The sequence below is a fragment of the Labrus mixtus genome, chromosome 18 (assembly GCF_963584025.1).
Source record: "Labrus mixtus chromosome 18, fLabMix1.1, whole genome shotgun sequence".
Classification (NCBI taxonomy): domain Eukaryota; kingdom Metazoa; phylum Chordata; class Actinopteri; order Labriformes; family Labridae; genus Labrus; species Labrus mixtus.
The window spans coordinates 21,866,092-21,889,611 of NC_083629.1; the positions used below are offsets into that span (position 1 = coordinate 21,866,092).

Here is a 23,520-nt window from a genome sequence, read left to right on the forward strand (position 1 = left end):
GTTCTGACGTCTTTCAAAGAGTGACTAATTTAATAATATGACATACAAAGGGAGACCTGGAGTTCAGTGTTGTCAATTTGGTATGAACATGAGTCGCTAACACCACGGGCTGATAAAGACAAAAGAGGACAATTAAAAGCAGTAAGTGGAATTTAAAACGAGATCAGAAAAATGTTTGGACGCCAGGCAAGACGCCAGATTTCTGCTGCTCTGGAAATAAGATAAGATGAGATATAATTTATTGTCCTCAAAGGGAAATGTGTCTTGGACTCTGTCCTGCAAGAGACTTATAAAGTAGTTACATAAATAGAGATCATACAAAACATGTAACAATTCCACATAAAAACACCTTCCTACAGCAGTGACATATTGCACGGCCCCCTGGCACATCCTCCATGTTCTTCAGAATATTAATGGACAAATGAATGTTTATAGTGTTTCATTCTGAGGGACCCTGAAACTTCTCCCAAAATCCCCCACTCCTCCTCCTCCTCCTCCTCCTCCTCCTCCTCACTGTGCAGGGTCTCAAAAATGTTCTGAACTTTATTATGATGGAGAAGATAAGATGTGTAACAGAAGGTTCACAAACATGGAGTACTTTAAAAAATATATATATATGTTAAGAGACTGTCTTTACTTGATCATTCATAATGTATCATCAAGATTGTTTTGGCTGTAGTGTTGTTGCTGTGGTACGTGCACGTCCCTTTTTCTTAATAAACATGTGTGCAGGTGGGTGTATGCAGATGCACATAGGTGTACATATACTGTACGTATTAAATCTGTGTACCTTATTTTGTCCTTTAAAACCTCCTTGTATACTGTGCTGAATTTACCTCGAATATACATAGTGTTAGGGATTTCTTTTTGAACGGCCAAGCTTTCGGTTACATGATGTTGTTTTCTAGTCGTCTCTACTTTTACACAACACTTCATTTCTATTACAGTAAAACCCTTTTTTTGCGGGAAAAAAAAGAAAAAAGGTCCATTAGGCTGTTTCTTTGGATTGGACTTTACCAGACCAGTCTTTGTTCCAGACCTCCTTCCTATCATGACGGCAAAAACACTGACCTCAAGTATTTCAATAACACTTATTTGACGACACATAGCCTCAGACAGCACACACTCACTCTGCCATCTCTACAATCGTCTCCCCTCAGGCCACAGATACAGATCTCTCACTTTCCGGACTAATCGAGCCACGTCAAGCTTTGCTCTCACATCCATCAGGCTCATGAACAAATTACCTATTTCTTATTTATTTTTAAGTCCACTCATTTAACCGCTCGTAACATTTATTTATGACCTATTTATCATGCTTTTAACAGAGCCACTTGTATGTGTGTGTTTCTGCTGTTGTTTTTGTGTCTAGCTGTATGCGTACTGATGCTCTTTTACACAAATGAAGTTCCTAACGGATAAATAAAGTCATTTGAATTGAATGAACCAGTGGATGGAGTCACAATGGATGTCTCCTTCCTGTTCCCTCTATAGCTCTATAATTTATGTGTTGTGTAACTCGAGCTGTTGAAGCATTTTTGAACTGACTGAATCTGAACATGAGTTAACCATTTTCTAGGTCAATGTTATTTGAAGATCGTTCTGAAAGCAGCAAACTTCCCCCGGTGATAGGTAGGGGAAAAAAAAGAGCGAGCAGACTGTAAAGAAACGATTTCCATTGAATGAAGAAAACCTTCAGTTCACCAACAGATCGAGCAGAGAGAGAAGAATTCAAAGAAAGAGCTGTGATTCATGCACGATGGAGAGAGACACAAACGCAAAGAAAATCATTTTATAACACATATTATGAGCAGGAACCCAAAACTACATAAAAGCATATTGGTGGATAAAACGTTCTGCAGTCGTTTCCCACTTACTTTCCTTTCAATTGAAAGGAGCAAGGCCACCTCTGACATCTCAGTACTTGAAGAGTTTTTACTTTTTTCTTTTTTTTTGCATTCATAGCAGACTCAGGCAATAAAAAAAGAACCACAACTGTCATGCAGCTTCTCTCTGTGGTCTGTGTTCATATATGAGGGGAGGTAAAGTGTTCACCACGAGGTGTGAAAGGCTCAGGAAATAACAAAACAAAACGAAAGAAAAAGGAGATGGATCGGTGATTTTAAGGCATATTTCATGTGCAAAATATTTAAAAATTAAACCTTTATTAAGGTCGTGTCAATAAACAAATACACACAGTATTTATTGTAAAACTGTATTTACATGTCACATTAAAAGAGGCAGGACTTATATTACAAATTCTCTAAAAAGTCCTCTATTTTATTATCAGAAGAACAGTCTTAGAATTTATAAATACATACTAAAGTAAGAATGACACTTGGCAATTTGTTCTTTTCTGTATTGTACACTTTTTTTTTTTTTTTTGCTGTTTGAAATCTAAGTCCAAATCTGATGCATTGAACCCACAAACTTGATTAAAGTGCAGATTTTTTGAATGTTGTGTTCGGCTGATCCTTTCAGGTGGATGCACCTATGTCACCGTGCAAACCTGATGAACGTCTTTCATTTGTCTGATTCGACAAAGAAACTGTGATGTGACAGCGTGTGCCAGAGGAGAGTCGGGGGGGGAGTTCTCAAATGTAAAAGTAGTTTTCCGTAGCCTCTCCGCTCTCCGCCATCTCGCTCAGCTGTTTATTTATTGACTCCTGCAGAGATCCCAGGGAGAGTTCTAACACCGGACTTCCCTCGGGACTCGGGGAGCCCTGAGGGATCTCCAAAAAGACATCGGCGGGTTCCGCGTCCACCAACTGCTCCCCGTCGCTGAGGCTCAGTCTGTATGCGCCCTCGGCCTCTGTGGCGGCTGTTTCCGTGGCGACGGTTTCCGAGGCAACCTCCTCGGCAGGTGTGTCCTGCGCTGCCCCGCCGTCTTCTTCTTTGGCGGCCTTGAGTGCGGCAACTCTCTCGATTTCCCGGATTAGTTCCTCGTTGCTCTCCTTCCACTGACGGTACTTTGAAGGCGTCAGGCTGGACTCCTCCAGGAGCTTGTTGATCTGCAGAAGCTCCGCCTCTTTGGCCTGTAGAGCAAAAAAAAAAAAGGTTTAAGTGATGGAGAGACAATCAAACATGAAACGTTTTGAATTTATCTCTCAGAACCTTTCTTTTTGAGAGTTATTTGTTGATTTATTGTCATGAACTCAAATCAAATTAAAAAGTCACACAGAGGTTTGGCTGTTTCAGACATGAACAGAGAACATTTACTCGTTTGCACTAACTCATGAGACATAACCCTGATACAGAGAGAATATAAAGGAGTTAGTGGTAAATACAGTCTGCAAACTAAAAAAGGGAAATATTTCAACTTCAGATGTTTCAGATGAGGGAAATTAGATGAGTCAAGCTGATGCAGGAGATGTTGAATGTGAACGCTTTTTGAAAATGCCAGGCCCCTTTCGCAGTTAGAATGTCTTATAATCTGTCCTTTTTCCCAATAGTCATTTTGAAAGGCTTTTGTTTGGGTAACTCGAGGACACGATTCCCTGTTGTGCTCACCTTCAGCGTGCTCTGCAGGGCCCTGAGCGTGTGCGCTTTCTCGTTGATGACGGGGTTCTTGTTGCGTCGTATGAACGACTTCCTGAAGTGGTCGTGCGTGAACGGCTGCTCGCTGCCGATCAGAGTCACTCCTCCCTCCTTTATGTTGTTCAGCATCATACCCATCTCGTCCACCGGTCCTCCTGAGGGGAGCAGAGTCAGAGAAAGGTAAAGATGGAGGGGCAGAAAACGAGAGCGATGTTAAGATGAGGTTTGGCCGTTCTGACATCTATTGAGTTTATTTGGATGTAAATAAACACAGGGTAAAGCCAAGGAATCAACATGTCAGTTTTTAAGTTGACTTATTATCTCATAAATTATTCAAACATCAGTCAGAGGGACTTTAAAGACAATTTTCATTACAAGAAAGCTGCAAAGAAAAAGCCAGAATGGAGTTGAGACGGTACATACCTGTTCCTTTGCTGCCCCCTGTTGACGGACTCGATAATGGCACCTTGTTGATCTTCCCTTTGGGTCGAGGCAGAGTGTTGGACTGCACTTTCTGAGGCACAAAACGAGATATTGACATGGCACCCAGAAGATGTGTGTGTGTGTGTGTGTGTGTGTGTGTGTGTGTGTGTGTGTGTGTGTGTGTATGCATGTTTGAGCCTATAGCTGCACTGACCTTGTTTCTTCTGCGGGTTGAAGGAGATCCCTCGCTCTCTGATTCAGTCTCACTGTAACATTCTGCACGCAGATAAACAGGCTGTTAAGTTGTTGATATTTAAATCACTGTGCATTTCTTTCTCATTATGTCGGTGCAGCAGGAAACCTCAGAGCAAGTACAATATGTGCATCAAAGACATTTTGGATTCCAGTGACTGAGTCTGTAAGTGCATCAAATGATTTGGTAGTTTAAATACAAGTTAAACAACATGAGAAGAATATTTCCCCACCTTCTTCACTCTCAGGGCCTTTGTGCTTATGATTCTTTATGGCCGATATCAGCTTGTTAATCCACCTGAAGTAAACAAATGAACATGACAACACGGTTTAAAAGCTGTTTTGATTCAGAACTGGTTTGGATGCGGCTTTAACAGCTCAACACTTCTGTAAATGTGACGCCACAGCCTCAAAAACGTCTTTCTGAGAAGCCACCAGCAGGGGGCGATGAAGACCAACACCTGTCAGAGCAGGATTTTAACACCTTTGATGCGTTCAGTTTGCAACAAAAAAAAAAAAAGAATGATAGCTGATACATGTAGTCTACCAGTGTACTTTTTTTCAGAACTGGTGACTGAGAGTGAAAACATTTGAATTACTGAACAACCTTGGCTGATCTTTTTTTAAAGGTTATGAGAGAAAAGAAAGAAAAAGCAGACAAGACAAGCTGAACGAGTCCGTGGCTTAAAATTGATTGTACTCACTTGGTCATGTCCCCGAGGTTATCGGCAGCGAAGACGAAGTTGTGAAATCTCCGGTGGCACATTTGAAACACACTTGAGGGGGGAGGGGAGGGGGGGGGGGGGGTTTAGGCCACGTGAAGATCATCAAAAAGTCATTAAAAAGTCATACAGACACTCTATTTGTCATCAGATATGAGTCCACTTATTCAAAACATACGACATGCGCTCAATCCAAAACAGTCGATTAACAACACTCTGAATAAGGCTTTTTATTTTGCACATTTTCCTGCGTCACACATGTTGCATAAAGCTGTGACAGACTGTCCTCTGTGCACGGGGACAATAACGCTCCTGTTTCAAACTACTCAAATAAGTACTTAAAGAGTATCTAACTGTTTAATCATCTCATCAAATCTACAAACTACACATCCTCACAAACTCCTACATGAAGACTTTTTTTTATATTACGTATCATGGAACTGATCCTTACTTTTTTCTCTTGTGCTCTCCAGCGCTCTCGATGTCAAAACTCGATATGTTGACGAAACCCTCGGCCTTCTCGTCCTGCAGGGAAAACCATAAACATACACTGAAATCATCTTCAAGCTGGTTGTTTTTTTAGAGTACTAAGTCTTCCATATGGATGTGTAGAGATGAAGCAGTTTCCATTGTTGTTGTTATTCCCACCTGTTGGCTCGTGTACCAGTAGAGTGAAGGCCCCGTCAGGATGAACCAGAAGCGCTGCCACTTCTGGGTGATGAACACGCCGCTCTCCTTTCTCTTCTTCCACAGCCAGCCGTCGCAGTCAGGTTTACCCAGCTCACGGCAGGACACGCGCCGCCGACTCAGAGCCGTTGTCATGCCTGGGAGAGAAACAAACAATGATGAAAGGAAGGGATGAAGTAGGGATGTTTAAAGACTTTTTAAAGGGTTAATGCTAATCTTAAAGGCTTTATATGCGATTTTTCACACTTAAATATATAAATCAAGTATATCCTCTGAAAATAACTCTGTGAGTCATGACTGTCTACAATGGGTGTAACACCCGAGTCCCACTGTCTGTGATGTTTTCAGAGTTTTCAGAGTCCTATGTTCAGTTTGTTTACATCGCCCGGACGGCCGGCTGACTCCTCCCCTCGTGTATAAAAGTTGTTTAATTGAGGGACTAGAGAAAAGAAGAATAACATACTGTACTCACTGCTTAACTGTGTTTCTAGATCACGCTCATTTCAGGTAAATTTACATGCAGTGTGAAGATACGAGCGTAATAAAGATCGCTAGCATTAGCATGCTAACACAACAATGCAGCGCGAGTTGTTTTGGTTTCATGCTGGTGCTCAAGAGCGACATCTGCTGGGTCAAAAAATCACATATAAAGCCTTTAAGGCTAAAACAGTCTGACACTCGACTGTGCCTTTTGATTTTGGTACTTAACATTTACCTTTAGTAGAAGACTTCTTTGTGTCTTTATTCCCCTGAAAATATAAAACCAGTCAAGTTAGTGAGAGTTTAAAATGTGGGAAAACGATGTAATGTCTGCATGTCTGTCTTCCTCTCCTCACCGTGTGTCCCACCATCTCAGGGCAGGAACTGACACTCGCTCTTTCCTCGTTGACTCCCTGAGGAGAGGGACTTCTGAATGCCAAGGGCGACGGACTTCTGGGTAATGGCGACCGGTCTCGTCTCGGGCTCGGAGAGAGCCTCAATCTTTCCGAGCTGACAAAGTCTCTCCCTGAGAAAACGTTAATAATGTAGTTATTCTTCATGAACCCAGCAGTGAGCCTGAGTGAAACTGCCCAAGTGACGATCAAATCTGTCACTCTTCAAAACACAATAAAAGCTCATTTTTGAGTCCGTGTCAGCAGAGAGTGGCATTTAATACTCTTTTGTTCAATCGACATCACTGTATCCAGGCGACACTGTAACGGCATCAACACAAGTGCTAATACATGCACTGCCAGCATCGACCTGCTGAACCTTTGAGACAACATTTTGAGGTCGTTGTATCATCTCGTTTACATAAAGTCTCCGTTTTAAACCCTTTTAGTTAAATAATGAACATGTTTTCCTAAACTATAGTTCAAACTAATAATGAAGAAAAGATTAAAGCTAAAACAAAGGAGCTCCCTCGACTACATGACCTACAGGAAGATTGATTCAGTAAATAAAATCTGCTTCTCAGAGCATTTGATCGATCGTCATTTATTTAGAAAATTTAAAGGAGCAGTATGTAACATTGACCCCTAGTGTTTAAAATGGGTACTGTACTCCAAATTCAAAACACTAGAGAGAGCTGTCCCCCTCCGCCCTCTCTTCTCTAGAGTCGATGTATACACGTGTTGTCGTGTCGCACTGAAGCTTCAGTGTTTAGCTCACGTACTGGTCTATTATTCCCTGAAGACTGTGCATACTGAATTTTCTTCTTTTGTTTCCTAATCAATGTTAATATTTATTCCGGTAAACTCGGTAGTTATTGTCCTACATCCCTTTAACAAAAAAAATCAATTTTTCCAAAACATTTAGTTACAGCTCATGTCCTGCTTTGACAGCAAGAACAAACTGTTTATGAATACTAGTTCATATTTAATGAATGGAGTGAATATCTGGCCCAAAGCCGGAGTATCCTCCTTTGTTCTTACCTGAGGCTGACAGCGGTGACAGCCCCCCCTGCTGCTTTTGATATGAAGTGGGAGTCAGACTCCTCTCTTGCTCCTCGTCAGTGGGCAACTCGGATTCCTCCTGTCCCATAGGCTGCTGGGCTCCGTCTGGCCCGTGAACAGCTCTCCTGTAGTGGAGAAACAACACAAAATAAAACGGATTAAAAATAATCTGCCCGGGCGCCCTATTGCCTAGCGGGAAAAGTCCCATGCCCCCCCCCCCCCCCCCCGTACAGAGGCTACAGTCCTGCATGTCATCCCCAACTCTCTCCTCCAAACATTTCCTTTCTCTCTTCAGCTGTCCTATCCAATAAAAGCAAATGGCCCCAACAGAAATCTCTTCATGGTGCATTCAAGTGCTTTAAATTCAGCACAAAAATCAATGTGCAAAAAGATGTCAGAAAGAGTCCCTTTAACAACCACAATGACGATGTCTTTGACAGCATGAAAAACCATGGTGAGTATAAAAGGTATAAACAAGGATTTGGCTTTTAAAGAGGTGAAATATGACTCTATTAGACAGAAGTCAAAAGTTTAGACTTGTTTTTCCACTTACTCTGAAGTAAGTGTATCAGGTTGTGACAGGATAATTTAGAACTTTAATGCACCATCCCCGCCTACTCCCTCCATTTGTCTGAGCCCGCCTGCTCTCCATCAGCTCTCACCGGCTCCCCTTGCCCCTCCATCACTCTTTTTTACAGCCTTCTTTTCTTTTTTTTCTTCACCTTGTTTGTGTCTTTCTTCATCTCTCCCCTAAACTCCTTCAACTATCCATCTTCCGACTCCTTTTTTCCTCCTTTTTTCTCCCGTTTCCAGTCAGCCGTGAACCGTGGGCGTGATAGATAAGGAATCTATGGCATATGCAGTGTGACCTCATCGCAAACCTAACCAGGTCCTAGCAAATTAAAGAGATCAAAAGGAGTTCATAGGCGGTTCAGCTCTATCTGGTGAATCCTCAGCAGTTTTGTAAAAAGTGTATAAGAACAAACAAAATGTAGCCGAGCCTGCTCTGGGATCAGAGTTATTTTGCTTCTAAATGTTGCAAGTTCCCACAGGTCAGCTACAGTCAGCTATTTTATTTCTTTTTTAGGAAATTAAACTGCTTACTTTTCACATTAGACACAGATTATATTTGAGAAGAGAGTCCATAATAGGGCAACAAGATACTCTTCAAAGGAAACGTGTACCACTTTTTCATTCTGCTTATTCAGCTCGTGGATGGTGTTTTCCATTTAAAAGGTTCCCTGTGGTGTTTTCAGTCTCGACTGCGCTCAATGTTTCTCACTAAAAGCTTTTGTTTGTATCCTTTAGGCCTATCAAACGAGCCCTGTATATAATCATCCCAAGGTGCAGTACACGAGAGTAGGAATTTATTAAAAATGACTTGTGAAGCAATAACTTAACTGCAGCTTGGGCTTTCTACCCAGAGCTTGAACTAAACCCTTTTGTTTAGTTTTGTAGTTTACGAGAGGGCAAAACGGATATGAAGTATCGATGGGTGGGTAATTGACATCACTGTAAACTGCAGGGGCGTGTCCAGACTTTTTTTGAGTGGGGTGGCCCACCGGGGGCACCGACTTCAGCAGGGGTGGCCTGATGTGTGATGTGCACACACAAATAAATACCCTCTATTTACCCTCTCTAACTTCAGCAATCATAGCTACAAGATAACACAAGATATTTGAAATGTATATATCAACTTAGCTTGATTCATTCAGACACAAAAAGAAGACGTCAGTTCAAATTGATGATTTAAAGTATTTAAGAAATGCATGCAAACTCCTGCACAGTCTTAAATACAAAAATGCATGGCAATGTTTTGGTCCTGAAAAATGGCCAGTTAGTGCATTGCATGCAAGACAGTGTGCTTTACTTCCCTTTGCACCTGTTTCATGAAAGAGGTGTGCAAAGTATTTATTTAGGGGCCTCAATCTGCGCAGCCCGTTACTTAGCCTCTATCTGGGCAACACACCCCGACAGAAGTCCCTTCATCATCGCTTGTGGTTTTAATTATGACGTAAAATACAAAGAAAAGAAAAATAAACTAACAGCAGCCATTTGCAAAACAAAAAAAAAGTCAGAATAGTCACCTTTGATAAAGAAAATAGCCAATCACAGTTTTGAATTTTTGGAGGGTTTTTTTGAGCAATCAGATTTCAAGGGTGGCCCCATGCCGCCCCTCTGGCCCCCCCTCCGGACACGCCCCTGGAAAACTGGATCTTATAACTGTTGGTGTTTAAAATTACAAAGAAATTGATCTTACCTGACCAATTAAAACAAATATTTTAAAAGTAATGTAAAAAACATGCACGTTTCCAGCATTGTACTACAATTACATAATACAGCCACACTCACTGAAGGCAGAGCACATTGTTAGCGGGAAAGCTAATTAACACTCTTACCTAAAAGACAGGGACCGGACAGACGCTGCTACCCTCTCAAATATGGAGTGCCTTGGGTTATCCTCCTCTTCCCCCTCTGACCTCTCCTCTGTCTCCTCTTCTTCTTCTACTTCTTCTTTCTGAAAAGGAAAAAAAAAAAATCCTCAGAAATACAAACATGTGAGCGTGCACAATACACTCTGAGTGTGTGTTCTTAATGAGGGGTTAGCAGAGGAGGATATGTTGCAGACTGTCATGGCAGCCCTCTCTCGGGGTCTCCGTCTGTATCAGGACATGAGACAACAACACAAACACTGACACACACTGTCTGTGAGACTCTCTAAAAGCAGTACATCAAGTGACGGCAACAAGGAGCCGATGCACTCAGCTGATTCAAATCATCTTATGTGAGCTTCCTTACCCTGAGGCGGCAGCTACATCAGATACGAACATGGTGAGGGTCACACAGGGGTGTGAAATGCACAGAGTGTGCGAGCTTGTCTCAGACACAGAGTTTACTTCAGTGTGTGGTTTGAGGACGGTCGCTATGGAGACTAATAAGGATGTGTGAGTGTGTGTGTGTGTGTGTGTGTGTGTGTGTGTGTGTGTGTGTGTGTGTGTGTGTGTTTTAGGGAAAGATCCCGAGCAATGTTAAACAGAAATGGAAAAAATGGAATCTCATGAGGAGGGAACGCACGGGATCAGCTGATATGAACCGTTTAAACAATCCAACATTTGAGGGAATCTGGGATGAAATCATCAAAAACTGAGACTGATCGGTAGAAAATCTAAATTGTCTGCGTACAGCAATGATGCAGTTGACTTTGACTTTCAAATGGACTCACAAATGATTCAAATTGTATTGAACTTTGCATTTCAGGCAAATTTAGAGTAAAAAAAGAAACAGGAAGGATGCTATTCCCAGGACAAAATAGCACATCTGAAGTGAGCAGAATCTTTCTCGAGGGGACAATTTCATCTTCTTGCATGCAAGGCCATCTTCACGTTTTTTTTTTATTGTACGTGTTTTTGCCGTTGGGATCTTCAGTATTTGAAAGATATTCATGATAGATGTGTAGAGTTGACTGATTGGCCAGTTAAAGACTTTAAGGATCCCTGACCTGTTGGGGGGAGCGCAGGACGGGGTCTCTGTGTCTCACTGATCCAGGTATCTTCTTCAGGACCAGAGTGACCCCGCTGGGATTCTCCTTCAGCTTCTTGACCAGGTTAGCTCTGCTCCAGCCCACCTGATACAGACCCACATCATTACCTCCAGTGTGAACCTTACAGTGACAGACACTCAGACAGTCAAAGTGAGGAGCTTTGTCTCGGTTACCTCGGAGATGTGGAGAGGTTACACTTCATTCTGCATCACCACTCATATACAGTGCAACACATATACGTATCGGCTCTTGAACACACATAATGTATAATTAACGTCACTCTCACCACTATCTGATCGTTGACTTGAATCACTTCATCACCAGCCAAGATCTTCACAAAAATATCGGCTGAAGGCTGCAAAAAGAAGATAGAAATGATGCGACAAATGAAGACACAATAAATGAAACCAAAACACATTTAATTCAGTCTTCATTTTGGAAATGTGTTGATCATTTTTAGGAATAAATTCTGCTCGTTCCGGCTGTGACTTGTAGTGAAGGAGAAGGTAATAAGGGGTTTCTTCAGGTATTATATCTACTTTTTTTAACCTGTTTTGAGGATGTCAGAGACCCTTTAATTAAAGTCACAACATTCATCAATAACTAGTTGCTTATTAGCATGCTAATTAGTAGCATACTGGCTGCTTATAAGTCATTATTGAGCACCTATTAGTACCTTATTCTACATGAACATAGTCTATAGCTAACAGGCCATTAACTAAGAGTTTGCCCTCCTAATGACAGCTGATTGATAGTAAGTTAGGAAGCTGTTGAACATGAATTATGATCTTAATATGATTTTTCTTACTTCTACCTTGTAAGGACACTACTAAGCAAAGCATATAATGACATGCGACAAAGGAGCTGCAGGTCGGGTTCGAACCCGGGCTGTAGTCTCTTTGGATGAGGCACGTAAACCAACCACTAGGCCACCGGTGCCCCAACTTCTTCAAAGTACTGCACAGAAATGGCGGAGGAATAGCTTCCTCAGTTTGGCTGAATCGGACGGGAGTCGATCTTTTATTAAAGAATTCCTGAGAAAATCCTAAAGACGTCGATTGAAATGAAAAAAATAGTTTATGGACACACTACAGGAAGTAGGTTGATTTGATTCTCTGTGTGGAGCAGTACAGATAGCGTGCACAGTAACACACAGGCTGCACTGTGTGTGTGTGAGTGTGTGTGTGTGTTTTTGGTCAAGTCTCCCTTTAGCAGTGAGCTGCAGCGATGTAACAGCAGCAGGGGAGTCGAGGGTACTTTGTTGTTGACATCACGGAAAAATAACATCTCCGTCTTTTAGTCCTCAGGAGAGCTATACCCTCACTCTCAGTTTACAAGCCCTCGTCTTCCTCTGGCTTATAAACACTCAACCATCCCTCCATCGCTCTACAGTTCAGATCATACGCTTCATGTTTTAAGTGATCTTTAGTTTTTCATGCTCTCCGTTGGATGTTTCTATTTCCGAGAGGAGCCAAAGCTGACAAACCAACAGACAACAAACTTTGGATATGATCCACTTCTTATTTTAAAAAGCCCTTTTAACTACATTCGTGTGAGGAATCCAAAATTTAAAGATAAATACCTTTATTGGTATAACTATAAAAACGGTACATGAAGATTAAAGGAAGAACGTGCGACTTTTTGATCCAGTAGATGTCGCCCTTGAGCACCAGAATGAAACTAAAACAAACCGCTTGTTGGCGACATCTCCGCCATTCTGAAGCCTCCGCTCTCCACCTGATACACACCTCCAACCCCTCTCTCCTAGCGTGTTCACACGACGGAGTTATAAATTGGAACACATCGTAATTAAGCAACATTAAGCGCAAGCGGTGGACAAGACTGTGGTTGGCTCAAGCTGCAATTGCCTGTGTCCTGCATTGTGTTGTTAGCATGATAATGATAGCACACTCTAGTAAGCTTGTAGCTTCACATTGCATATAAAATGACATGGAATGACCAAGACCTAAAAACGCTTATGTGACATTTAAATAAGCAGTGAGTATGCTATCCTTCTTTTCTCTAGTCCTTGATTAAAACAGATTTATACAGAAGGCGGTCCCGTCCATGTAAACATGATGTAAACACAGCTCCGACAACAACAACACAGCCAGCAGGACTCAGAGAGTCATTTACTTGATTTCTGCTGTATTTATTTATGTGTAAAATGTCACACATTCTTCCTTTAATACTAAGAAACATACATAGACTATGTCAGCCATGATACACAAAAGGTTTAGTTGTTCATGTACAGGTTGTAGTTAGAGGCCTCGAGTCAATACAGTGTTTATGAGACAAAGTATCAGCAGCACAAGGACTCAGATTGGTTTCAGTATGAAAGAAGTGAATCAAAGAAAGATAACAGCGGCTAAAAATAGAGTGCCATGAAAACATTTTCAAGGTAATTTTTTCTGCCTAGTAAACAGCTCGTGCTTTCATAATAACTGAATACAAATTCATTTTTGATACTTGAAAATGTGCAAAGAAGAATTCAAAGCATGAAAGTAGATATGTTCTGATATTGGGAACAGCCACAAAATCAAGTTTCATGGTCACAAACATGGAACGGAGCTGATGTAGTTTGTAGGAGTTACGATCAACGTTCACTGGTCTTCACGGCTTATAATATACATTCTGATCATTCTACTGTGGGCAGAGACCACCAAGAGGACAAGCGTTATCTGTGGTTCACTGATCAGACCTTTCAATAGGAGAAGTGTAAAAAAAAAAAAAAAAAAAGGGTAAATATCTGCTGCAGAAATATGTGACAGACGTGAGCCAAAGAGTCACAGTTTATCTGTAGCTTTAACAGCCGGACAGAAGCGATTAGGAAATAAAAAACTGTGGGAAGCTTTAGACCCTTCTCTGGAGCTGGAGTTAACCTATTTGTTCTCTGGTTCAAGAGGAGCTGAGGTCTGAGTCACGCTGCTCTCTTCTGGGAGATCAGTTAAGAGCACTGAGGTGGCAGCGATGGTTAAGTGTGTGTGTGTGTGTGTGTGTGTGTGTGTGTGTGTGTGTGTGTGTGTGTGTGTATGTGTGTGGATTGGAAGTGAAAGAGTCTAACCTCAGCTGCAGTTCCAGTCACGTAGTGATTACTGGAGCCCGTCGACGTTATCTCGATTCCCTACCAGAAAGAGAGCGAGAGAGAAACAAAAAAGATGTTTTATACATTTCTCAGTGATAAACCTGCAGAGCAGCTCTGCACATCATTAAGATGATTCACACTAATGGACTCCGAAACATCGGCCCGTCTTGCTCCTGTCATCACTGTTGGATGTTACACAGATATGGATGTCTGTCTCTTGATATATCTATGCCTCTGCCTTTGATCACCCATCAGCCGGCCTTGATTGATTTAAATGATAACGGGGAGAGATAACATATCACAGACCAGGAAGCCAAGATTACATAATCAGTAATATAGATATATGTATAAATTTCAACATCTTAATATTAAGATTGGTCAATCAGCATTCTCCATCAAAGGCTGCAAACTCTGGAACACATTACCACCTGAAATAAAATTAATCCCGGACTTAAAATCTTTTACAAAACAGGTGAAATGCTGGCTCAAAGCAAGCCAGAGCTGGATCTTAAAACTTTATGTTAAACTGGTTTATAGCATTTGTATTGTTGTACATGTGTTTTAATGTATCCTCATATCGTGTTAGGGGGTTTTATGTAACCGAATGTTGTACATTTTAATCTGTTTGTTTACACAAAGGCACAATAGCAATTAGCTATATACTCTTTATGCAGAACATCAGTTTCATGCTTTGTATTGAAATTATGTTAAATTGCATTGTCCCTATTAAAAAAAAATTAATTAAAAAATGCAATATTTGACAGATGTATGAGTGGTTTTACATGTCAGGTGGATGTCCAACAAAAATGTGATGCTTTAAGCAACGCAAACTAAATGGAAATTAGTGCACTTTGCTCTATCTGTATTAACATCTAATAAACAGTTAATAACAATCTATACTGTAGCTGTAGGCAGATAGGTGGAGTTAAGTGGTTAAAATTGGAATATTTGACTAATACAGTACATTATTAAAACACACATCCATGCATATTCATTTGTGGAACCAACTACCAAATGGCATTCGATCTGCACCCTTTGCACTTTTAAGAAAAAGCTAAAGACCCAGCTCTTTCATTAAAACTTCCAACACAATTAATGACATTGATGATGGTGATGATAGTTTTGTTTGATAATGACGATGACGATATTTAGACGGTTTTGATGCTGATTAGAACTCTCAAGAACTCGTCGATGTTGTGCGCTGCCTGTCAGCACCTGATCGGAATTGAAGCTGATCGTTTGCTCTTACTTACGTCCTTTTCCTCCTCCCTAGATCCTCGTTTGTGTTGTACTTAGTCTCTGATTAGTCGCTTTGGATAAAACCCGTCTGCTAAGGGAATTGTAGAATGACTTAGTAGATTTACTCTTGACCTCTGTAAAGTACTCTGTTATTTTCTCTAACGTCGAAACAAAAGGTTTTTCAGCGTTCATCAAAATACACACACACACACACACACACACACACACACACACACACACACACACACACACACACACACACACACACACACACACACCGTCATTTACTGTGACAGGACGAAGACATCTACCAGGGATGAATGACAAAATCAGCTGAGTCACAATTTGTTTGTCATTTCCCAACACTGCATATACTTCTTTTTTAAATGAATCATGGACGTCCACTCCCTCCGTCCCGCTTCTCCTCTGTGACTAGAATACATTTACATTTGATGGAAAGGAAAGAGGAAATGACGAGCTTTCACTTGTAGATCCATATTTTCTTTATGAATGACCGACTTTGTACATTCGGTGCATTCAGTGACGAATAATGAAAAAACTCTTCCTGCCTTTCACTTTGCGTTCTTTCTGTCTTTGGCTCCCATTATTTTCAATCATTCAGAGGGGGCAGACCTCGTTATCTGTGATGCGCACCAATCAATTCCTCTCTGTCAGACGAGGATAATCAGGGTTTGTTGCTAGTCGCTAAGCACATTTGTAAAATGACCCTGTTTGACTGCAGAAACACGGTGAAAGATTACCAGCTTTGCTAAAATCCACCCAGACACCCAGAGACACATAAAACAACCAGAGTATAATGTCTGTCTGCAGAACCAGAGTTGGTTTAGTGGAGCGAAAAACAAGAAGATAGAAATGGGATTACCATTGTCTCCTCACATAAGAGATTTTTACCTCATTGAGTGAGCACACAAGAGAAGGAAAGAGGACACATGTATTGGACAAGGGCTCGTTACAAAACAAACTAAAGGACACTAGATGGAGAAGATAAGAGAAAAAGAAGAGAGGGATAATTGTGCTGAAGTTGTGCTGAAGGCTGAGGCGTTAAGAGAAGAGGCAGGAAAGCAGAAGTTTATTACTAACAATGAGGGATAGAGGGAATTATTATAAAAGGTGGTAAAGAGCGAACCTTTCGTTCGATGAAAGAAGAGACGAGCGGAGACAAAGAAGGACGGAAAGCTCCGGGCTATGAAGACGGCAGGAAATCAAAAACTGAAAAAGGCAGAGAGAAAATAATAAGATAGAAATAATTGAGAGATTTTTGTTATGGATCTGGTAAAGCAATTAAACAGCAGGGAGAGGGAGGGGGTATTAAAAATGATGGTGGTAATGAGATGCTGCACAGATGAGATGAACAGAATCTCAAATAGAAAACTGAAAGAGGGGACCAGAAAGATAAAGACAGAGGAGAGCTAAGAGTTTAGAAAAAGAGCGTAAAACAGTTTAACAAGTATGACAGAGGGAAGAGTCAGTCAATCTGGATTCTGTTTGAATTTGGAGTTGGTCAAGCCCAGAATTTTTTATAATGGGCTCAGTGAGCAACCCGTGTTGTTGTTAATGTTTTATTTCAGATTATTGCATTTAGTTGATGTAAAGCACTTCGAGAATTTAGTCTGTGAAAATGGCTTTACAAATAAAATGTACTTCTCACATCTCCTTAGACATTTAAACATTGGGTGTTTTCTTTGTTCTACATTTAACAATACAAAAAGTCAGAGTGATGAAGAGTAAGAAGTCTTTACCAGCTGATCTCCAGGCGCCACAGGCACCAGGTCGACACTCTCCAGCTGAGCAGTGTGGGTAAGAAAGGAGTCGGAGCTGGAGTTCAGGATCTCATCACAAACTGCCACCATCTGACGGCACTGCAGGATGAAACAAAACAACGTTTACTCCTGAGAATATCTCATTACGTTTTCAGAACAAAATGAAAACACTTAAAGATAGTCAAATGGACGGAATATACAAATAATCATAAAGTAAATAGCACCTATCAAAATCAACGTTACAAAGTGCTTTAGAGCAGTGTTTCTCAACTGGTGGGTCTGGACCCAAAAGTGGGTCGTGGAGCCGTTTTCAGTGGGTCGAGAATTTGTTCCTGGGAAAAAGCTTGTGAAGAGCTTTTTAAACATGTTTGTTTTGTTTAGTTTCCTGCCTCCGTTACTTGTTTTGAAGCATCTACTGCAGAAATGTTTATTAAATAAATCTGATTGGTTTTGGGTCCTGAGGCTATAGACAAGTTGAGAACCACTGCTTTAGAGAACGTAAAAATCCCTATAGTAAAATACATAAAAAATGATAAATAAAACCAAGAAAATAGACACAACAATGTAGCAATTAAACAAGAAGACAAAGAGAATAAAATAGGAAACACTAAGACAATTATTGGCTAAAGGAGAGAGTAAAATAAATTAAACATCAAGGATAAAACAGGCGGCCTTAGCAAGTCTGTAAAGGTTATTTTAAAGAAGATACTGATCTATCTAGTCTGAGATCCTCAGGCAGGTCGTTCAACAGCTGAGGAGCCCAAGCTCTGGGTTTTTAAGTTTGAGGTGGGAAAATGAGGAGGATCTCAGGCTGCGTACTAGCTGGTAATGGGGATAGTTCAGATATGTATTCTAGGGCCGGACCATGAAGTGCTTTAAAAGTAAGAAGTAAAACCTTCAAATCAATCTTAAAAGCAGCAGGCAGTCCGTGTAAGGTAATTAAAAGTGATAGGTACACTTACCACAGAGATGATGTCCTTTTCCTTATCAAAGACGGAGTTATCCTGCGGATCGGATGAAATAACATCATGTGAGTCACAGCACAAGAGAAAATGACACCACGGCAGACTATGTGGAGCACATATGGATTTGTGGAAATGGGACAATCTGACACCAAACTCATGTCCTAGTTCCTCTTCACAGCATGAGGCAGGAAGTGAAAGTCCAAAGTAATCCAGAGTCAGAGGGAATCCTATCAGACCTGTTAGGCTCGTTATTTCTTCTATTTCATTGGCTTTTAACCATATCAGCGCTCCTGCAAAGACTATAGTAATATTTAAAATAACACTTGTGCTATGAAGTTATTAATACAGACTACAGAGGAGGAAAAAGTGCAGAGGGTAGTTGTTTATACCGCGATTAGTGATCAAATAGATGCATGCCAACTACCATTACTGCCTATTAAGCTAACTTGCATCGCCTGCTAATGTGACACCTTACATAATGGACTGTAAGAAGACACTAATCCCTGTGAAATGTGGCAATGGATAAACAGAGAACACAGTGGACGTCTGTGCTAATTAAAGGCTGTGACACACGGCTGCGCAGGGAGGGGTGTGACTGGGAGAGGGTTGGGAGTTACTGTCATGACTGCCGGTCAGTTCAGCGTGTCTGCTAGCCTGGTGTTTGTTGTGAGTGTTGCTTTCTATTCCCCTCAGGTGTTTTCAGTGGGGATACTTGGAGAGAGCACCACAACAAACCACTCAACACTGCATGTTAAAAGTCCAAACATGTTCAGATCTTTATCTTGATCCCTACTTATGTAAGCCAAGTACTCATGCATGTCCATGATAGTCTTGTATGTTAGCATGACTAAGGATATGTGTTGGTTTGCTAGCTTGTAAGGGCGTCAGTCACAGCATGAACAAAAAAAGAATACTCTCTCTTAAAAAGAGAGCATCAACAAGTAGCTTGGCTTTAAAAATAAAGATGCACTGAAGAAGTAACTTGCCTCAAAGCTATCTGCTAACATCACCAAAAACATACCTGGGTTATCTAAAACTAGATAAAAAGTTTTTTTTTAGCCGCTTAGAAATGTTTGTATCTCATGATAATACAAAAGGAAACTGAGTCACACTGACTGTATAAACTAAATACCAACATTAGCATATCTGGCCTGCTTTGACAATGCTAGAATTGTTTGTTGTTTGCCTTTAACAGATAGGACAGCTGAAGAGAGACAGGAAACGTGTGGAGTAGAGAGTGGGGGATGAACCCACGGCTGCGGCGATGAGGACTATAGCCTCTGTACATTGAGCGCACAAAAGAACCGCTAGGCTATCCGACGCCCCCCTACTATGTCAACGCTAACATTACTGTACAGCATCTTAGCTAGGCTAAGTGAGAACGTATGCTAACATTTGCTAGTTAGCACACAAAATAGGCTTTAGCTGAGTCATTTAGTCATAAATGAAAAGTGGAAAATGGCACCAAAGGGGTTTACAATAGAGCCTGGGGGACACTGCACATTTTATGTATCACTGCATTAAGCTAAATGATCAAATAGTTGTTAAGGTCAGACTTTGTTTTGACTGAAAAACCCAAGCAAAACCTGACAGATGAATTATCTTACTGCCAGGTAAACTGCACGATAAAGCTAGTTCAAGTGTTAAAAATGTTGACCAATGATTTAAACCATAGACAGAAACTCTATAAAGGCCTACCCAGATGTATGTTTAAAGTCTGCTCTGCTAGCAAAAGTTTAAATGTAAGCTGAGGTATAAGTGTTACTGTTGCCACTTCCTCCCACACACCATCACTTCTGCCTCTGCCTCATTGGTAACACCTTTCCTTTCCAGTTTCTCACCGTTAGCTTTCGAGACATACGGTAGAAATACAACAAAATCCACACGTGCGCTTTTTCTGTTGTATTTTAAGCCACATCTCTGGGGACTTTCCCACAACAAAACCACTCGCCCTACATGTCTTTTTGACTCTACTAGAACAGGAAGCGAGATGTGCGGTGGGCTACACTGGGTCACTTCTGCCCTGAAACTGACAATAAGGGGGGGGGCGTAGAGGTGAAAACAGAGCACAGCAGGACACAGACAAACAGTTCTACATAATCACTGTCAGACATACTGTAAGTCAATCTGCTAAAAATCTAAAATATCAAATTGCTCATTCAGAAAATATGTTGCCACATTCCAAATTACTGTTAAAGTCTCAGTGAAATGTGCACACATTCATAGATACGAGAGCATCATGTGATACTTATTTCAAGAGGTTGCAGTGTTTCCTTGCTGAGGCAAAGACACATGAGCAGCAAAGGGGCAACAGGAGAAGAGGAGAGGACTAGTAGGACAGACGTGTTCAGTCCCCAAACAGCCTCCAGCATGTTCACGCTCCACTTCCTTGCCCTTCTATTGATTTCTCGCTAAAATAGGACATTTACCAAAAACATGTCGCTTTCAAAACAAGCGCTTTCATTCTTTTGACAAACTCTTCAGGTTTTGAAACTCGTTCTTATCCGTCATGAGATGAAACACTTTTCAATTCTCCGTCGCTTAAAGCAGAAAAAAAGTTACTTAACATTTAAACCAATGTAGGTCTGGCCTTTCAGTTGGCCAAACAAGAGTCTTGTGGTGCAACAACATATCACCACTATCATTACCGACCTTCACTGTATGGACCATATGAGCAGTACTGTGCACTAAAGTTCAAACCACAGACAAACATTCAAGAGCGACCTTTTCCTCTACCTTATTACAGCAACTGTAGTTAAATATTAGCCAATATTGATAAATGGTCGGCAATCTCATGCAGAATGAGCTGCACAATCTTTCCCCCCCCCCTCATATTAAATGACAACACTGATTTGCAGCATTGTCAAAAAAAAAAAAAAAATCAAATAAAAGCATTCATGCTACTTCACAGTAACATGCATCTATTCGTTTTGATAAGAAGGCTGGTTCTGCGTCTTGTGTGAGTGTGGCTTGATCAGGTGGTGAGCCAACTTTACAGCAGTGCTCTGTGCCTGAAAGCTGTTCTCTCTATTGTTGTCGTGGAAACAATAGAAGCTATTATGTGGGAGTAACGTTCCTAAAGAAAAGCGGACAACAAGAGGACACACGCATGCATGTACGCACATACACAAAAACTCTGCATCGGTGTGGATATACATAAATGTACCGGCATAAGCTAACACAGACTGTTAGAGAAATACAATTGGACAGATTGAGGCTATTTCCTTTCCTCTTAGTTGTCCTCTGTTACTTAATTTTCTAGTACAAAGTACTAAAGCCTTTCAAAATAAAAGCCTCGTTGAGTCAAGCCCAAACATGTTCCATCTGTCTCTGTTTACAAAGTTGGACTTCCCCAGCAGATATCTTCCATTTGCCATCACCAGGTCAGAGACGTGCTATAAAAAGACTGTGAGACATCTTGACGTTAGATCTCTTTACACCTGTTTCTAACCTTGACCATCTTCATCTTATTACCCCTGTAATGTTCTTTTTCTGACCGCTCCTCTGAATTTCCCTTATTCTGTATTTTTTGGCCACTTATGACACTCAGACCTTTTCTCCCTTTCTGTACCCGGAGCTTTTAATCAGTCCTCTAAAGGCAGCGGGATGCTTGTTGCTTTTGAGGAATAATAGAGCTGTTTTAAGAATCTTGTTTTTCATAATAATGTCTTTGGTCATAGAATTTTATTGCATAACAAAAATGTCTCCTTTGGAAAAACCGTCATGACATCGTCTCAGTGGCTCCATATTCGTCAATCCTTAAACATTCAAACCATTTTTTAAAAGTGGTTAAAAAAATCATTATTTAACACACATACGTCGATATAATGCTTCCAAATTCTTTCTTTTTTTAAGGTTTATTTTGGATTTTTTTATGCCTTTATTGAGAGATAGGAAAGTGGATAGAGTCGGTAAATGGGAGGAGAGAGAGAGTGGGGAAGTGACTTGCAAGAAAGGAGCCACAGGTTGGATTTGAATCCGAGCCGCCCGTTTGGAGGTTTAAAGCCTCTGTACATGGGGCGCACGCACTAACCACTAGGCTACCAACGCCACTTCCAAATTAATTTCGGCCCTCAAAACTGTTATTTCACAGTTAACAAGGCCCTCTTTCTGTCTCTCTCCCCCCCCACTCTGGACTTTGCTTTCTGTTCGGCTGCCGGGAGAGAAACTGAGACTTGGCAACTCCAGTGTATCTCAGTGCAGTGTATCCCAACAACACCAGCTGACTGCTGACCTTGAGGGCCCTTAAGGGGGCTCGAAGACACACAAAAGCGCTCAAACACACAGATTACCAGGAAATAAAAAGTGCTTCTATTCGTGTGAAGGATGTTTTGTGGCTTCTGTTGCAGGCAGTTTTCCAGTAACAGACGTCATGATGAAGCCTCCTGATAGCATGTCATTGCACTGGGCTCAGCTTGCAGGGAGCTAACGTTAATAAGCTACGACACAGTCTTTTAGAAGGCAATCATTAATGCTACGTTGCTAAGGTATAGAAAAAAACATTCTTCTATGCATTCTCCTCACGCCTCTGCCTGCAGGTTAATAATGCTATGATGACACTTGAACTGACAGATGAGTCCTGACACATGTGGGATTTCATATTTTCTCTTGTCTGTTAAACAGGTGCTTCTCAGATGTCCAACGATGACCTTTAGCTCACCTGCAAAGTGTGTTTAATAACACCTGCCTACACTGAATGCAGGGATTATCTACACTATACTATTATGTAAAAGGAATCACTTCAATACAAACCTATTTTTTTGAGTAAAATAAGTAAAAGTCCAACTGTTTCCAATAGTCATGTTTCTCCAAAGCCAATGCGAATGTCGTCAATACAGCAGCCTAAAATGCGGTATCAGGTATTAGCCTGCCATTGGGCTGATCCAATACTTGTTAGGCCTCATTAGCCCCACAAAATTAGCTTGTTCCTTTTCCTCTGAAACAGTAGATAACAAAGCAAAAATATTGTTTGTGACTGCCACTTATAATTATAGTTAAGAGTGCCAAAGAATAACTTATAACAGGTAAATGTATCATGTGTCAAAACAAAAGCCAACAACAGTTCAGTGCTAGTTAAAAGTGTATGTTACACAGAGCTAGCTAACAATGTTTAATTCGTACACGTATATGTTAAGGCTGTTAAGTTTTCTTGGTGTAAAGTAAAGCAGTTCAACATTAATATTCAGTGTTTCTCCAATACTACGCTGCTAGTGTTAGCTTAGCCCAGCCGCTGTTACTGTTAGCTTAGCCTGTCGCTAGCTTATTAGCTTGTTTTTAAATTAGGTATCCTTTAGTACAGGGGTTCCCAAACTTTTCAGCCCCTAAAATTAACGGGGGACCCCCTGGAGGTGGTT

The 23,520-nt window shown here is 41.0% G+C and overlaps 1 protein-coding gene across 2 annotated transcripts in view; it reads right to left on the reverse strand.

The window, feature by feature from the left end:
- Positions 1 to 2,132: 2,132 nt before the first annotated feature.
- Positions 2,133 to 23,520, reverse strand: part of cnksr1 (connector enhancer of kinase suppressor of Ras 1) — a 29,274-nt gene continuing 7,886 nt past the window's right edge. Inside the window, exons 5-21 of one of the 2 annotated variants that reach the window (XM_061063726.1) lie at positions 18,164 to 18,205; positions 17,181 to 17,300; positions 14,161 to 14,220; positions 11,383 to 11,451; positions 11,055 to 11,180; positions 9,955 to 10,073; positions 7,535 to 7,680; positions 6,470 to 6,627; positions 6,337 to 6,370; positions 5,583 to 5,758; positions 5,386 to 5,459; positions 4,917 to 4,988; positions 4,446 to 4,510; positions 4,175 to 4,236; positions 3,961 to 4,051; positions 3,511 to 3,692; positions 2,133 to 3,035 (exon numbers count right to left, since the gene is read on the reverse strand). In XM_061063726.1, coding sequence (XP_060919709.1) covers positions 2,595 to 3,035; positions 3,511 to 3,692; positions 3,961 to 4,051; positions 4,175 to 4,236; positions 4,446 to 4,510; positions 4,917 to 4,988; positions 5,386 to 5,459; positions 5,583 to 5,758; positions 6,337 to 6,370; positions 6,470 to 6,627; positions 7,535 to 7,680; positions 9,955 to 10,073; positions 11,055 to 11,180; positions 11,383 to 11,451; positions 14,161 to 14,220; positions 17,181 to 17,300; positions 18,164 to 18,205 — 2,037 coding nt within the window. In that variant the 3' untranslated portion in view covers positions 2,133 to 2,594. Of the gene's footprint in view, positions 3,036 to 3,510; positions 3,693 to 3,960; positions 4,052 to 4,174; positions 4,237 to 4,445; positions 4,511 to 4,916; positions 4,989 to 5,385; positions 5,460 to 5,582; positions 5,759 to 6,336; positions 6,371 to 6,457; positions 6,628 to 7,534; positions 7,681 to 9,954; positions 10,074 to 11,054; positions 11,181 to 11,382; positions 11,452 to 14,160; positions 14,221 to 17,180; positions 17,301 to 18,163; positions 18,206 to 23,520 lie in introns of both variants that reach the window. The other variant, XM_061063725.1, reaches the window with a different exon arrangement.